A 17408-nucleotide genomic window follows, 5' to 3' on the forward strand; every position below is an offset into this window, starting at 1 on the left:
GTTACAAAAATCTTGCACAATGTGTTCTGTGGATATACTATAAACTATATACTTACTTCACTATTGGTGTTTTATTTGGTATAAACCATATGGCTCAGAGTACACCAAGTGCTGAATCTCTTATTTTGCAATCCTTTTTCAAATCTCTAATTGTGGTTGGGTCTTGCATTTCAATGAGAATTTTTTCCTACTTTTTGCTAAACATATACTTAAACAACATTTTCTGGGGACTCTTCCTTGAATTTATTCAACTGTGATTTACTGGTAGCACTATCAGTTTGCCAAGTAACAAAATATTACAATATTAACAGAAGTGCCTATTTTTTGTCTTGGCAGAGGAACTAGGGAGTGATGAAGATGACATTGATGAAGACGGTCAAGAATACTTGGAGATTCTGGCTAAGCAAGCAGGTGAAGATGGAGATGATGATGATTGGGAAGAAAATGATGCTGAGGAGACTGCTCTGGAAGGCTATTCCACAATCATTGATGATGAAGATAACCCGGTTGATGAATATCAGATATTTAAAGCTATATTTCAAAGTAAGTCAACTTGTTATTTGTAATTCATATAGCTCTATATGGTCCATTTCCATGAACCAGTCTGTTCTTACATTTTTCCCTTAGTGGGATTTGGGTATATCGAATCAAATACACTATGACCTAAGATTGTTGTGCAAAGTAACCAAAGTTATTTCTACTGTTGTCATGGTTTGAGAGCATTTTCTTCATCCTGTTATTTTTATTTAGACTATAATTTTGAAACATGCACATTACAAGAAGATAGTGTAGTTCAAAAAGTTTACACAGTGACAGTTCCTTTTTCCCCACTTCTGATTTCTATCCTCCCAGCTTACTCCAGAAGTATCCACTCTTTTGTTTGTGTGTATTTGCGTATCTTTTCTTTTCAGTGAAATCAACACTTACCTGTCTGAGAATTGGACAATTTATAATTAATGGTCTTGGAATCCTTTCCTTTTTTCTCACCATGCACATGTCCCTTTTGTATAGCTATTTAATTGAAGTAGGGAAATACATGATCAGGCTTGCTACTATTATATCTTAATTCATTCAGTGCAAACATTTTGAGATTTTTGACACCTGGTCTTGTGACAGTTGGGAAAATTTATTCTCCTTTTGTCACAGATTGAATTTGACCATTATTTAGGCTATAATATTAAAAATGTGTGAGCATCGATTTTAACTTAAGTACTGCAGAGCTTTCTAAAAGACAGCAAGTGTATTTAAGAAAGGTTTTTGAATAGGCAATGCAGAAAGAAATGAGGCTTTTATTTTGTACCATTCACATCTTTATATGCATCTAGTTAATGCTTATTGTTATTGTTTTTTAATTTAGAGATCTGAGAATTTTTATCTAAACTTTCCTGAGTTTATTACTTGTAAGAACTGGTTTAGGCTCTGAGTCCTTATTTGCTAGAGATATGAATTATCAGAATGGGTAGGTTTTTTGAGAGATTAAAGCTAAACCAGATTTTTTTCCTCCCTGTATCATTTGTTTCACAAGTAACTTAAAATTTATTATTGAGGGGACATAAAATAGATCAGAATTTTAGTACCAGAGATGGAGGTCAGGAACAGAATTGAAAGGAGCTATCAGGCCTTTCTTCTTATTGCCATTTCTCCATTTCTTTTCTTTCTGGTAGCTATACAAAATCGTAATCCTGTGTGGTATCAGGCTCTGACTCATGGTCTTAATGAAGAACAAAGAAAACAGTTACAGGATATAGCAACTCTGGCTGATCAAAGAAGGGCAGCCCATGGTATGTTAATTGACCACAACCCCTCTTTAATGCAATTTGTGATTTGATATAGCTTTAAAATTTGATATTAAATTATTTTTTAAAGATTTTATTTATTTATTTTTAGAGAGAGGGGAAGGGTTGGAGAAAGGGAGAGAAACATGCATGTGTGGTTGCCTCTTTTGTCCCCCACTGGGGGCCTGGCCCACAACCTGGGTATGTGCCCTGACTGGGAACCTGGGACCCTTTGGTTCTCAGGTGGGTATTCAATCTACTGAGCCACACCAGCCAGGGCTAAATGATCTTTAATTATATAAAATTTATAGTTGTTGCAGGTGATAGGAATTTGCTGCAATCTGAAGGAATGAAATGAATTTTGTGTTTGGCAACAGTTTATTGATTTTTAAGTGTAGTTGAAGACTACTTTCAGGTTGCAAAAGCTTTAATAAGGTTGCTCAAGCTTGTGGTGATGGCTTGGTAGTTGAAAATCCTATTAAAAAGTGTAAAAAAGTTAAAAGTTATGAAAACTCTGTCAGAATTATATTAAACATTTTAGCCAGTATTATGCATTTCACAAAAGAACATTTTAGATAATACATAGCCTAACTTTGGAACTTGCTGCTTAATACTAGTAGTTAAGCTTTTGTTAATGTGTCAATTTCTTGTTTTCTCCAAAGTAGTAAGATGATCACATGTTCTATTAAACTCTTGCTTACTTATTTTCTAGAATCCAAAATGATTGAGAAGCATGGAGGATACAAATTCAGTGCTCCAGTTGTGCCAAGCTCTTTCAATTTTGGAGGCCCAGCACCAGGGATGAATTGAGTTATCAGTTTCCTGCTGTGTGATTGTAGTGATGAGCTTGTGTTCCTCCTAGTAGCAGTTCCAGAACTGGTTCATGTTATCTACTCTAAACTAATTGATCAATAGATGGACAAAAGGAAAAAAAAACAAACCCCAGAGGTCAGACCTGATCATGCAACTTGGCACTGAAAAAGAATCCAGAGGGATTTTGAGTGTGGGGGGGGAATGGAGGGGGGTGTTTTCTTTATTTTTTGAAGAAAGAAAGATTCTGACTGAAAGTTCAGGTGACACTGTGGAAATACGAAACAAGAGGGGATGTCATGAAGGCAGCTTTTCTTTTTCTGAGGAAAAAATAGGCATGGGCTACAGGACTATTTAAAATGTCTCATTTACAGTATAAGCTCAAAGGTAGATGTAATTTTATACCTATGAGTATTTGTCTGATTTCTTGTCTCTTCCTCACCATTGGGTATCTATTCTTCATATGTAAATAAGGTAATCAACAACCTTATTCAGTCTTTATCTTTTCACTCATCAAAGATTGTTTCTATGTAGATTGGACATTTATTGTAGCACTACATAACTGATTTTTAAAAATCTGTAAATGAATTAGCACTTTCATATTGAAACAAGCCTGCTAGCCTATGTATAAAATAGCAAAATGTTTGCTGTTTATAAAAAGAAGGGATGTAATGGGGTGGGGGGCAGGGGTAATTTCAAGTTATTAATTTAAAAATGTACTAGCAATTTTGTACCTGGTGACTTTGTGGTGCGCTCACCTCTGATAGTGACTTGAATTCGGTATGTTAAAAGGGGTTAAGGATATTTCATTGCTGCTAAAAAAAATGGCAACTCCCTCTGTGTCCTGTTTTTTCTTAAAGCTCTCGGTGTACAAGTGGATATTTGGATACAAGACCTTACTGTAACAGATAAGAAAGGCGATTTTGAAGCGTGTAAATTGGATATAAGGTTCTACTTTTAAAGAGTTATCAAAGAGTATGGCTAAACACCAATATATGCAATCTATTAAAAGAACTTAATTCGGCTATTACGTCTTGATTTGATTGCAGTGTTTTCCTAAGTATAAAAATTTTTCCTCATTGGCCTGTTTTTATTCTCTGCTTAAAAAGGGTGCAAAATGCACACTTTTAAAATTTGACATCATATGCCCTCCCCCGTTGCCCCTCAATTGTGGTATCAGATCTTAAATACATAGACTGAAGGCACATGGTTCCCTCCAAAAACCACTATTGATACCACTGCAAATACAAGCCAGCAACCAATGTAGAGAGATTGGCTTGCTTCCCTCTCTCCTAACTGCATGTTCAAAAAATAAGCCTTTATTGATCTTAAACATCTGTCAGATGAGTCATATACATTGGATTATTTTTTATATACATGTGTACACATAATATTTCAAATTGAAAGCAACATCTCAATAGATTCAAAACAACTGAATGCTGTTATCTATAACAGACTAAATTTATAATTGTAAAAATTAAACATGCACATATTGATATTTAAAATGCATAATGAAGAAAACCCATTGGTACTGTGTTTTTCTTGTATGCCAATAATTAAGCCACTATTATTGGCACTGTTTGGTTTTCTATTTTAACACTGAAGGAGTAAAAGTACTTCCTATATTTATGAATTTACTATGAAAATCTTGGCAAAAAAATTGTCTAAAATGTGTGGGTGAAAACTTAATCAAGTGTGTTTCTACTTTTCCCCCCACCAAATTGGACACCATCTGTATACCATAGGTTGCTTAAGGGGATTTCGCTATTATATAAAATCAATAAAATTAAAATGGAGTAGTTGTATATATGAAACATTGTGTACAGAGGGGAGATATTGAATAGTATTAAACATTTTTGTCTTCCTTTATCTTTTGTCCCGTACCTAATATTTAGTCTACTTTTTTAAATTTCAGACTTCACTGCTCTTTGAATTGATAATTTCAGTTTTCACATTGTTAATGGAAAACCATATCTAATAAAGGTTTTAGTTATTCCAGTGCACAGTATGAAAATTCTCATTTGCTGAGATTTTGTTTCAAGAAAATGTATTGGTATGTCTTTGAGAACAAGTTTTATTGTTTCCTCTGTCATACAATCCAAACTAATTTCCATTTATGGATCTGAAGTGAAATTAAAGACCTTAAAATTAAACTATATTTAATATTAAATAGTGTTCACATGGTAGTTTCTAATGCATCTAATATATACCTCAGTTATTTTCAGTATGTCTTCAAGTTAAACACCAAATTATACTTTCTTATAGATTGTGGATCTTGATATGTTAGTGTTGTTAGGCAAGGTTGTAGGACTTTTGATAACTTATATATATATTTTTTAAATATTATTGATTATGCTATTACAGTTGTCCCATTTCCCCCCTTCTCTCCCCTCCACCCTGTACCCCCCTCCCACCCACGTTCCCCCCCTTTAGTTCATGTCCGTGTGTCATACTTATGAGTTCTTTAGCTTCTACATTTCCCATACTATTCTTGCCCTCCCCCTATCTATTTTCAACCTACATTCTATGCTACTTATTCTCTATACCTTTTCCCCCCTCTCTCCTCCTCCCACCCCCCTGCTGCTAACCCTCCATGTGATCTCCATTTCTGTGGTTCTGTTCCTGTTCTAGTTGTTTGCTTAGTTTCTTTTGGTTTTGCTTTAGGTGTGGTTGTTAATAATTGTGAGTTTGCTGTCCTTTTACTATACATGTCTTTTCTTTATCTTCTTTTCTTAGATAAGTCCCTTTAGCATTTCATAAAATAAGGGCTTGGTGATGGTGAACTCCTTTCACTTGACCTTTTCTGAAAAGCACTTTATCTGCCCTTCCATTCTAAATGAGAGCTTTGCTGGATAGAGCAATCTGGGATGTAGGTCCTTGTCTTTCATGACTTGGAATATTTCTTTCCAGCCCCTTCTTGCCTGTAAGGTCTCTTTGGAGAAATCAGCTGACAGTCTGATGGGAACTCCTTTGTAGGTGACTGTCCCCTTATCTCTTGCTGCTTCTAGGATTCTCTCCTTCGTTTTTACCTTGCCTAATGTAATTATGATGTGCCTTGGTGTGTTTCTTCTTGAGTCCAACTTCTTTGGGGCTCTCTGAGCTTCTTGGATCTCTTGGAAGACTGTTCCCTTTGCCAGATTGGGGAAGTTCTCCTTTATTATTTGTTCAAATACGTGCTCAATCTGTTGCTTTTCCTCTTCCCATTCTGGTACCCCTGTAATTCGGATGTTGGAACGTTTAAAGGTGTCCTGGACGCTCTTAAGCTTTTCCTCGATTTTTTGAATTCTTATTTCTTCATGCTTTTCTGCTTGGTTGATTCTATCTTCCTTCTGGTCTACTGTATTGTTTTGAGACTCAGATTCCTTCCTTTCACTATTGGCTCTCCTCTATATATCTTCCTGCATCTCTTTTATGGTGACCTGCATCCTTTCATCTAATTTGCGCCCAAAATCAACCAATTCCGTGAGCTTTCTGATCACCAGCGTTTTAAACTGTGCATCTGATAGATTGGCTATTTCTTGGTCGCTCAAAAGGATGAGTCCTGGGGGGCTGATCTGTTCTGTTGGAAACATGTCTTTCCCTGTCTCTCCTTTTTTTTTCCCCCCAGTCCGGTCGCTCTTGTTACAGTGGGGGGCAGAGCCTTAGGTGTTCACGGGGCTGGGCACACCAGTCACTAGATTGTGACGTTATATGTGGGGGCGGGAGCGGGGACAGGAGGGAACAATGGCGGTAGTTCCATTCTCCTGGGCTCAGACCCTTCTCTGGGATCCTAGGCTGCGTGCTCTGCCCTGGTCCACAATCGCCGCCTCACTGGGTCCGCCAGCTTGCATACTCAGGGACCACAGCTGCGTTTGCACCCCGGATAGTGTCATGCCGATTTCGCGCCAAATTTTCGCTGACCTGCGCCAGCCCTGCGCCCACCCGGCTCATCTTCTCCTACCAGTCTGGATGTACGGGTCTACTTCAGCTTCTTGGCTGTCCGACTTCCATTCAGATAAATCCTCTGTCAGTTCTGGGTGTTATTCTGTCTGTAAATTATTGTTGTTCTAATCTTGGTTGTGCGAGGAGGTATGGTGCGTCCACCTATTCTCCATCTTGCCAGAAGTCCGGCTGTTTTTCCGATAACTTATATTTTTGATCCTCATCCAAGGATAAGTTTATTGATTTTAGAGAGAGAGGAACTTTGGTCACTTGCCTCCCATATGTGCCCTGACTGGGAATAGAACCGGCAACTTTTTGGTGTACAGGACATGCACCAACCAACTTAGCCACCTGGCAAGGCCTGATGACTTTTTTATAGTATTTACAAATGTGTAGTAAACTGTATGTAGGTTTTATTTACCTACAGCCTTTCCCACAATTTCGCTAACCTATAACTTTTTTATTCATTTATTTATGTGTACATTTTTAGAGAGTGGGGAAGGCAGAGAAAAATGGGGAGACCCATCAATGTGAGAGACAAACATCAGTCAGTAGCCTCTCTCGTATGTGCCTTGGCTTAGGACACAACCCACAACCTAGGCATGTGCTCTGATTGGGAATCAAACCAGTGACCTTTCACTTTGTGGTAGGAGGTCCAACCAACGAAACCACACTGGTCAGGGCCCTATAATATTTTTCAATTTGTAGAATTCTGATTTTGTATCGGTTTCAGTATTTGTCTTTTTTAGTGGCTATTACATATAATTTTGATTTTTATCAGTATTAAACAAAGTTCATTTGTTTCTCTGCAGGTTATAAAATGGTGATTGCAAACCTACACACTTCATCAGGGTGGTGACTGTTCACCTGTAGAAGAGACCAGAGTGTAGAGCAGGGGGTTGGTCAAAGCATAGCCCTATTGGCTGTGTGCTGCTATTCAGCCTCAGATATAGCCCTTGAAGGAAAAATTTTAAAAATCATTAAGAATTGTACTAATATGATTACAACAGGTCTTTGGGAAGGTCCAGTACAATGTCTTACACATATAGTAGGTATTCCAAAGTTTGTAAGATGAACTAAAATTACCTTAAAACATCACTTATAAAAATCACAGCTCTGTTTTATATAAATTTGTTTTGGTGACAATTACCCGTATTTGTTAGCATCCAACCTGAAGTTTAAATTTTACCTTTGATGAAGTTGGTCACCTTTGAAATGATACTTTGGTGCATGGTTTCTTACAAAGGGAAACTAAGTCCCATCTAGAAATCCAGGATTTTATGATGGGAGCAATAAATATCTTTTTTGTTTTAATTCTTACCCAAGGACATCTTTTAAAAAGATTTTATTTACTAATTTTTAGGGAGTGTGAGGGAGAAAGGCCTCATCGGTATTTGAGAAAAACAGTTGGTTGCCTTTCACACTCCCCCAACCAGGGACCCTGCTACACAACCCTGGCATGTACCCTAACTGGGAATCCAGCCACAACCTTTTGGTCTACAGGACAATGCCCCAACTGACTGAGCCATAGCAGCCAGGGCAGGAATAAATATCTTTTATCAGTTACTTTTTTTTGGTCTGAGGTAATCACCCTCCAGGTTTTTAAAGCACAGGTGTTAATTTTTTTGTATATTTATAGATCTTTCCTGTTATAGACTGAAATTTGTCACTTTCTTTGAATCCTTTAAATGCTTCCTATCCATCTTTTGTTTTGTTTTTTCAAAATCCTTTTAATAAACCAAAAACACGAAACTTTCTCAACCTGAAAAATGGCATCTACCCAAACTTAAAGACTTCAAAACTAAGATCAAGAACCAGACAAGCATGTCCCGTGTTGCCATTTCTGTTCATTTACATGAAGTTCTAGCCAGGACAATTAGGCAAGAAGAGGAAATAAAAGACATCCAGATTGGAATGGAAGAAGTGAATTCACAGATGATGTGATCTCAAGAAAACCCTAAGGAACCCACACAAAAAGCTAATGACCATCAAGATTGTAGGACACGAGGTCAATATACAAAAATCAGTTGTATTTCTATATAGCAGTGAAATTAAGGAAATTTCAGGTACAATAGCATGAAAATATGCTTAGGAATAAACTGAACAAAAGTGAAAAACATACTCTGAGAATTACAAACCTGTTGAAAGACCTAAATAGACGTCTATGTTCATGGATTGGAAAATAATATGAGGATGGAAGTATTTCCCAAGTTGATCAATAGATTCAGTGTAATTCTCATAAAATGTCTACCTTATTTCAGGATTGACAAACTAATCCTAAAATCAGTATGTAAATACAAGGGATGTAGAATAGCCCATCATAAATGTGAACATGATTCAGTAATTGTGACAGTGATACAGGCATAATAAGCACAGACACTGACCAATGGGATAAAATTGAGTCCAGTGTGAAACTTCAATTTGTGATCAACTGATTTTCAACAAGGATGCCAAGACCATTTGATGTATGAAAGAATCTTCAACAAACTTCTGAGACAGCTGGGTATTTACATGCAAAAGCCTGAAGCTGGTTCCTTACCTCATCAATAATTTACAAAAATTAAAGTGATTAAAAGATTTAATATAAGACCTCAAAGTATAAAAAACTTAGGGGAAAAATATAGGCATAAATCCTTTTGACTGATTTAAGCAATGCAACAGTTTCTTGGATATAACACCAAAGCAGAAGCAAATCCGCAGTATGTAACAGCAAAAACAATTTATGGTAAAAGTAGGAAAGAGCCCCAGCTGTTGTGGCTCGGTGGATTGAGCATCAGCCTGCGAACTAAAGGGTTGCTGATTCGACTCCCAGTAGGCACATGCCTGGATTGCAGACCAGGTTCCCCACTGGGGGCGGTGTGCAAAAGGCAACCACACAGTGATGTTTCTCCCTCTCTTCCTCCCGTTCCTCTGTTTAAAAATAATTTTTTTTAAGAAGAAAATACAAATAGACATTTCTCCAAAGCCAGTATCATTGGAAAAGATGCTCAACATTGCTAGTCACTTGGAGAATGCAAATCAGGATAAAAATAAGGTTTTTCACATGTAGTAGCATGTCTAATTAAGAAGGTGGACAATTACAAGTGTTGGTGAAGATGAGAAATTAGGAACATCATACACTGCTAAAATGTAAAATGGTTATCTGGTGGGAAAGTTCCTCATAAGATTGAACGTAGTGTCACTCAGCAATTCCACTCCTACATAGAGTCAAGAGAAATGAAAGGCGTGTCCACACAAGAACATGTACATGACTGTAAACACTACCATTATAGGGAAATGGTGGAAATAGCCGAAGAAAAGCTGTCAGCTGAACAAACAAATGTGGTGTATCCATAAATGTTGCTATCACCGGCCGGCAGTGACAGCGGAATGCTGCAGATGGCTCATCAACATGCAAGAAAAACATACACAGAGACAACCAAGTCCTGTGGGGAAGTAGGAACGGAATGGCCACTCTCTGGTGGGCAGAGCCCCTCCCCTCCACCCCCTGCCAGTGAGGCTTTTTATTGGTTTTGTTTGCATAAGAATTCAGGTAGAGCTCATAACTCATTGCTAGGAAGTAAGGATCAAAACAATAGGTAACAAGAAGTCTGAGGGCCTATTTTGAGTCAGGGTCTAAGAGCTGTAAAAAACTTTAAGGAACAAACTTACTTCTTCCCTGGACTCTCATCATTCAACTGAGAGCATTCTAAACAAATCAGGTTTCACAGGATTTTACATATTCTTTCTTAGGCCTGATTACCCGGGGAACCCGCCCTTTTCAGCACAGAGCTTCACCACCCTGTCATTGTTTCAGGCTTAGGTGGACCAAGGGAACTAAGGCAACCAAAAGATGAGATTTTCTCCCAGACAATGAGGACTCAGGCTATGTCAAAGCTGAGGGGCAAGGGTCCATCACCCCTTTTTGCTGTAGCCCCCAAAGTCCTTTCTTGGGGGCCTCCCACGTGATTGTGCCTGTCTTAGGTCGTTCCCCCCTTGGGGAATCTTACCAGTCATTGGCTAACACACCAAGCATTGGGGGCCAGTTATGAATGAAGTAGCAGAAGCAGCACTCCTGCCAGGGAGATAAGATTTTCTCTCCTTGCTGGCTTATGGTCCAAGGTCATTCCCTCAACCTTACCCTTGGCAGGGTTTACAGCTTCTGATATCAGGAAGGGTGGTTCCCAACACATAAAATCATGTATTTGCCAATAAAAAAAAATGGAGTACCGTTAACATACAACAACACTGATGAGTCTTGGAAACTGAAAAAAGTCAGACAAAAGTTCCATATATATGAAATGTCTAGGATTGGCAAACCCACAGAAGCAGAAATTAATGGTTGCCAGGAAGTGGTGGGGAGGAAATGAAGTGACTGCTAACGGGTACAGGGTTTCTTTTGGAGATGATGAAAACGTTTTGGACCTAATATTGATGGTTCCATAGCCTTGTGAATATACTAAAAATGACTTAAGTGTACACTTAAATGTTGAATTTTATGGTATATGAATATTTCAATTTTCAGTTTTTGTTTAAAGAAAGTCTCAAATTTGGTTCAAGTTCCCCAAAACATAACATGAAATGTTTATGTATTTAATACATTAAGAAAAACTTTACTCATGGCTATGTATGTGTAAAATAGTCTCAAGAGATTTTATTACCCCAATATTTTGGCTACTAGTTCATTTGATTTTTAACCCCCATTACCCAACCAGCCCAAGCTGGTGCCAAAGTTGGGATGGTGATCCTTAAAATCACTTTTTTCCTGTAAATTTGCATATCATATTTTTCAATGTAATACATAGTATTAGAGATTTAAGACTGAGCCAACCCTCCCTCCCTGCCAAAAAAAAAAAAAAGACAGCACTTAGTTTTTCTATAAAATGGTATAAAAAGTTCTGTCTCAAGAGTATGAGGAAAATATCACATTAAGAGCAGTGGCTTCATTCGTGCACTATCCACTATTTAACTCTGCTGCTGAAACAGTGTGGACTATGTCTATTAATGAAACTTGGTTTTCCCTGTTTGGAATGCTCTACTTTAGATGTAAACAAATGCAATTAGATCCCAAAATGAAGCTATAATCTGTGGAAGTAGCCACTTTCAAAGGGACACCTAGAATCTTCAGGGTCTTCAAGATTTATAGCATTGTGTAAATTGAATGCACTTCCTTAGTTTGCCACTAAAATAAACTTAACGTACATTAATCACAGTTGGTAAACTTCAAACTCGGTGATTTTTCAAAGATGAATGAATGAGGTTAACAAGTGGTCCAAGGATAGAGTTGGTAAATGGAAAACTTGCATTCAATACTGTAATTACATCAGTTTGAAATGAGGGGAACCATTCAATTATCCACTAACAAAACATTAACAGTTGTAGTATAGCTATGCTTATGTCATCATATAAACTGAGAACCACTTGAGATTGGAAAGGAGCATTTTAAGTAACCTCATCATAAACTTCCAAAACATGTTCTGATTAAGCCCTGTTTAATGCTTTTGGTGTGGAAACAGATGAACTGAATTGACTTTAGTCTACAGACCAAGGACGCCCGTAAGCCCTATGAAACCACAAACTTTTTAGCATATTGTTCATAGCTTTCATCACAACCGCAAAAGAACTACTATTTAAGTGCTTAAGAACCATTTTAATGGTCTCTATAGGGGACCATTAAAGTGAGAATTGGAGAAAGATGGTTTAACATTAAGCCCTTGAAGGCATCTCTAGTAGGCACTGTGCTAATTTGTTTACCTATATTCTCATATTGTGTATCCTGCCGATCCTGCCATGGCGTGAGTAGCTTTTCTTTTTTTTCTTCTTTGCATAAGTGGTTTTTATCTTAAGGACGAGGCAACAGGTTCTGAGACAAGTTGATACACCTACAGCCACAGCTCCCAATACAGAGGAAGCTACTAGTTTGGTTTTAAACTTTTGTTTTCTTAAAATAGCTACAAATACATGATTTTAAAAAACCAAATTTATTACAGAAATAATTTAATAAACCCGTCATCTCTAAACACCTTCTCCCAGAGATACTTTTAGGATTTAATGCATTTCTTTGTATCTTTTTTTTACACATATAATACTTTATTGGTTGTTGTGGTATAAATATGCCCAATTCAATAAATTCTCCAGAAAGTTTTCAGTTACTTACATGTTTTTAAAATCACGGTGACAGTTTTTAAAGGGGGCTAGAAATAAATTAGCCTATTGATAAACTGGCCAGATGGTTCAGCTTTAAGGGCCTGGATTAGCACTGGTTGGAAGTGAAATTTTTTCAAGTCATTAATTCAAAATATAAGATATAAGGGACAGGAGGTGATTTGGGGAAAATATGGAGATTATGGATTGCCCTGAATACTTTGTACATTTGACCTCTAAAGTCACTGTGACAAAATCAGAGTTAAGGTTTCTCTCTGAATCAGGTAAGAATTAGTATACTATCCAATCACATGAAGTAGAGCATAGGAAATACGGTCAGTAACATTGTAATAACTATGTATGGTACTGAAAATATGAGGGAGAATACTTTGTAAAGTATATGATTGATGAACCACTGCTATATACCTAAAACTAACACAAAATATTGAAGTGTAAACTAATTTTTTAAAAATGTTTTAATTTTTAAAAACAAGACCAAAAAAAGTTTTGTAACTGCAATCTGCAATTAATGGGTAACCTAAAACTACTTTTTGAGCTGTGACTGTTGTGGTTCAGTTGGTTGGTCACGGGTTGCGGCAGGTCCACCCCTGGGGCCTGTTTGAGAGACAACAGATCTGTTTCCCTCTTCCTCCCTTCCCTTCTCTATTAGAATAAATAAAAATCTTTAGAAAGTCTTTTAACAAGCAAAATACAGAATCATAAAGAGCAGGCTGATAGCTCTGGGTGTTGGGTGGGGTGGAAAACAGTATAAAGAGGATAAATGGTAATAAGAACGCACAAAATGAATATATAAATTCTTGAAATTCTGTATTTTAATGAAATCTCATTAAAGATTTCATTACATCTCATATAGGCATGAGACTTAGTAATAAATGACTCAACTGTAGAGAAATATTGTTTCCTTTAATAACATTTCTGATTACCAAATACAGATACAACACCGGGAAGGTATAGAATGTGTAAGTTAAAACACCCTGTTTTTTTTTTAAGCCTGTTTTTCATCTGAACTCTTACACTCCCTTATGTCAAAGGGAATCTATACATTGAGTACAAGGCTGCTTTCAATAAGCCAATTCCTTCAGTTTCAAGTAACCTAATCCAATTTTGTTACATTTCTTCATTTTTGTAAGGGCATAACGAAAAAAATAACTGCTTTAAAAGTCTAAATAATACGTATTCAGACGAAACTCAAAAGTCGTATTTTTCTTGGACTGGTATTTGGGCACCACTCATTCAACTAAACTTTAGTAGGGTTGGCCTGCCCCCTACTCCTCACCAAGAAATACAATACCATTGAAAGCTCGAACTAGGTTCGACTGTCCATCAAAACATTTTAATTCTTTTCATGTAGAGAGCTATTTTTAACTTCCTTTTGTTTTAACCCTTTGGCCATTCCATAACCATCTGAAACGCCAAAGACACTAAATCTAACATCATCTAGCGCTCTCCAATTTTTGCAAGCGGTACACTAACTACCCGTTACAACTGGCCGGCCTCCTCATTCTCGTAATAACTCAGCTCTACACCTGGAATGCCCGATTTAACAAACTTTGAGTCTATACACTTTTACCCCCTCTTTATTCAGCCTGGTTGCCAAAGCAAATGAACTTACTGAATACTCCTGAAACGGCTAGTATTTCCAATAGTTGAAGCTGGGATTGGGACGTGGAAAAACTTTAATAACTAATTTGTATTCATTCTGACTAGGTTCAGGGAGCCAGAGAAAATGCTTTTCCCAATCTTTTCTTTTTCCCTTAATTCGCGAAACATACAAAAGGTAAAGTGAAAATGAAGGTCGGTTTTTAAAAAAAAAGAAGGTGCGACACCACTAAAGACTTTCAAATTTTGAGCCTAAACACTAAAATGCAAAATGAACCGCAGTCTCCCAGCACAGTCCAAGACCATCTCCCCGTGGCCAAACTCCTCCGAGGCTTTGGCGGGAAGGCGGGGGATGCGGTTAGGAGGCTCACCCTCCCACCGAATGGTGATGCCCGGACGACCGAAACGCGGAGAAGCTTGGCAATCAATGACTGCCATACAGGAACTCCCGGGAAAGGAGCCCTCCTCCAAGACCGAAGGCCCCAGCTGGCATCGAGAGCCCCCAGGGAGCTGTTACGAACCCCATCTCGTCCTACTGCTCACAACCAGTTCCCTCCCAATGCTGCAACAAACGGCAATATCTAAGCAAAGCCCAACCAGTTTCCAGAACGCGCTCCAAGAAGCCCACCGTGAGAGCCAAGGCCATCTCCTAGCCCCTGTGGGGAAAATGGCGCCAGTCACCCCTTTTCCCTCCCGGCTAGTCACAAGGACCAGCCTCCCTCCCTCACTACAAAATGGCGTCTCCCGCAGCGGCCCCTGAATCAGCATAGTTCACTAGTTAGCGAGGCGGTGTCGGTCTGGGATAAGCGGTTCTACCAACCACTGAGACACAGGAACTTTGATTCCGCTCTTCAACCAAGCCACTCAGGCGCTGGCTTTAAGGCATGACGTCCAGAAAATGGGGCGTAGACAAACTGATCTCTCGCGTCGCATAAATTTGAGCCAATGGTAAGCAGGAAGCGTCTAATGAGTGACGTAGTGACAGCCCAATGGAGGCTAGGGGCGGGCTTCAGAGTGGGTATGCGGGTTGCGGGGCCTGGGGGCCGGGCGGCTGTTTCCTGTCCTGGTGCATGGTGGTCGGACGAAGGAATTGTTGGAAAATTTTCTCGGAGGTTCGTATATAAATGTGTTTTTACCCAGTGTGCATTATTCTCCGCCCGGCCGCCGCCCTTAGCGCGGCGGCGCGGGCCCGCTCGGGCCCGGGCCCTGACTCCGGCTGCTCAGTCTTCGTCTCAGGCCCTTCTGAATTTACGGCGGGCAGCGGCGCCTGGGCAGAAGCGGAGTTTATTAATAACCCGCGGCCGCCACTCTGGGGCGGCGGAGCTTTTCTTACCGAAGACACCCCCCCCAACTCTCGCCTTTGCTCAGTGCCCCGCCTGTTCCCCTCAGGGGACCGCGGAGGAGAGGGGACGGGAGGGTGGAGCCCTCGGGAGTCTGGCGGCGCCTCTCGTCTTGACCTCCTTGCGGAGCGAGTCCCCAGGCGCTCCCGTGGTGAAGCTCCTCCGCCTGGGACGGCGGGCCTTGGTCTGTACCAGGCCCCAGCTGTGGCGCCGGCGGCAGGACTGGCCGTGGGCCCGCTTGGACCCCGCCTGAAGAACGCACCTAGAATTTCCTCCCACCCATATCGTGCACTGATTACTACTTTCTCTCACTTAAAAAAAATTTTTAAGTCATTTGAGGTCTAACATCAAGTATTTAGAAATTGTTAATTTTATCATTCCTCCTTTTTTGGGGGGGTCGGTTTTGGCCAAGGAAAACGATTTCTTCGGTTGCTTTGTAGCATTGTGGAACGTGAACCGCTTTTTATCCCCTCCTATTTTTTTTTAAAGAATAAAGTGACCACACTAACGAAGTTAAGAGTACCGTTGCTAAGCCCATTATTTGTTTAAAATCAACTTAAGCCTTTGCTTTGGAAGTGTCTAATCAGCTGGTACAATTATGGTGGGATATGGTGAAAAATTGTAGGTTGGAGGTTGTGGTCAGCTTTGTCCTGAGTCTTACTAGAAGATACGTGGGTTTTTCTGTAGTTGACAAAAATCTGTGCAGTACTTAATATTTTCTCTCCCCAAGGATATAGTTTAAGTTCATTGTTAAGTGTTTAGTAAGAGAATAGATGATAAGGAGATCATGCAAAAACTGATGAGATGATCAGATTTGTAAATAAGGTACATTTTGGAAATTCCACAGCCTCCCCCCACCCCCGCCTTTAAAAAAATAATAGCTTTATTGATATAATTCACATATCATTCAATTCATCCATTTAAAGTGTGTAATTAAGTTAGCTTGGTATATTCAGAGTTGTGCAGCCATCACCACCATAAATTTTAAAACATGTTCATCACCCCGAAAAGAAACTCCCTGTTCCCTTTAACCCCCAACTTCTTTCCCAACCACTAATCTACAGATTTGCCTGTTGGGAACATTCTTAGGAATTTCAGTGTGTGGGCTTTTGTGACTGGCTTCTTTCACTTGCATAATATTTGCAAGGGCCCCCCCCCATGTTATAGCATTATCAGAACTTAATGTCTTTCTATTGACAATTATTTCATGTATAGACATGTTATATTTATCCATTATCTGTTGAGGGACATGATTTGTTTCCACCATTTGTCTGTTATGGATAATGTTGCTATAAACACTGTGTACAAGATTTTGTGTGGACATACATTTTCATTTCTCTTGGATATATATACCTAGGAGTAGAAATTCTTGGTCATGTGGTTGGTAACTGCATTCAGCCTTTTCAGGAACTGATAAATTGTTTTCCAAAGTGGCTGCACCATTTTACATTTCTACCAGCAGTGTACGAGAGTTCCCATTTCTTCATGTCTTTGTCAACACTTCTTATTTAGTGGGTATGAAATGGTATCTTAGTGATTTTGGTTTGCATCTCCCAATGGCTAATGGTATTGAACGTTTTTTCATGTGCTTGTTGGTCATTTGTAGATATACATTCTTTAGGGAAATGTTGATTTTTATCTTCCCCCCATTTTTAAATTGGATTATTTGCCTACTATTGAATTGTATGAGGTCTTTTTGTATAAAAGTCTCTTACAAGATTACATGATTTGCAAAATGTCTATAGCCCTTTGCTGCAAATTGAGATATTGCTGTGAAGTAAGGATTTGTTGTGTTCTTCATGGAAAGATGAGCTACCTG

The 17408-nt window shown here is 38.9% G+C and overlaps 2 protein-coding genes across 2 annotated transcripts in view; both read left to right on the forward strand.

Annotated features, from left to right (window-relative positions):
* The window catches only part of IPO7 (importin 7), a 67215-nt gene extending 62622 nt beyond the window's left edge, over positions 1-4593 (forward strand). The window contains 3 exon segments of the mRNA XM_028516019.2: positions 337-543; positions 1665-1781; positions 2488-4593. Coding sequence (XP_028371820.1) covers positions 337-543; positions 1665-1781; positions 2488-2585 — 422 coding nt within the window. The 3' untranslated portion in view covers positions 2586-4593.
* Positions 4594-15266: 10673 nt separating this feature from the next.
* The window catches only part of ZNF143 (zinc finger protein 143), a 38010-nt gene continuing 35868 nt past the window's right edge, over positions 15267-17408 (forward strand). The window contains exon 1 of the mRNA XM_036028998.1: positions 15267-15361. The gene's annotated coding sequence lies outside the window, so the exon portion shown is untranslated. The remainder of the gene's footprint in view (positions 15362-17408) is intronic.

Source organism: Phyllostomus discolor, chromosome 6 (assembly GCF_004126475.2).
Source record: "Phyllostomus discolor isolate MPI-MPIP mPhyDis1 chromosome 6, mPhyDis1.pri.v3, whole genome shotgun sequence".
NCBI lineage: Eukaryota > Metazoa > Chordata > Mammalia > Chiroptera > Phyllostomidae > Phyllostomus > Phyllostomus discolor.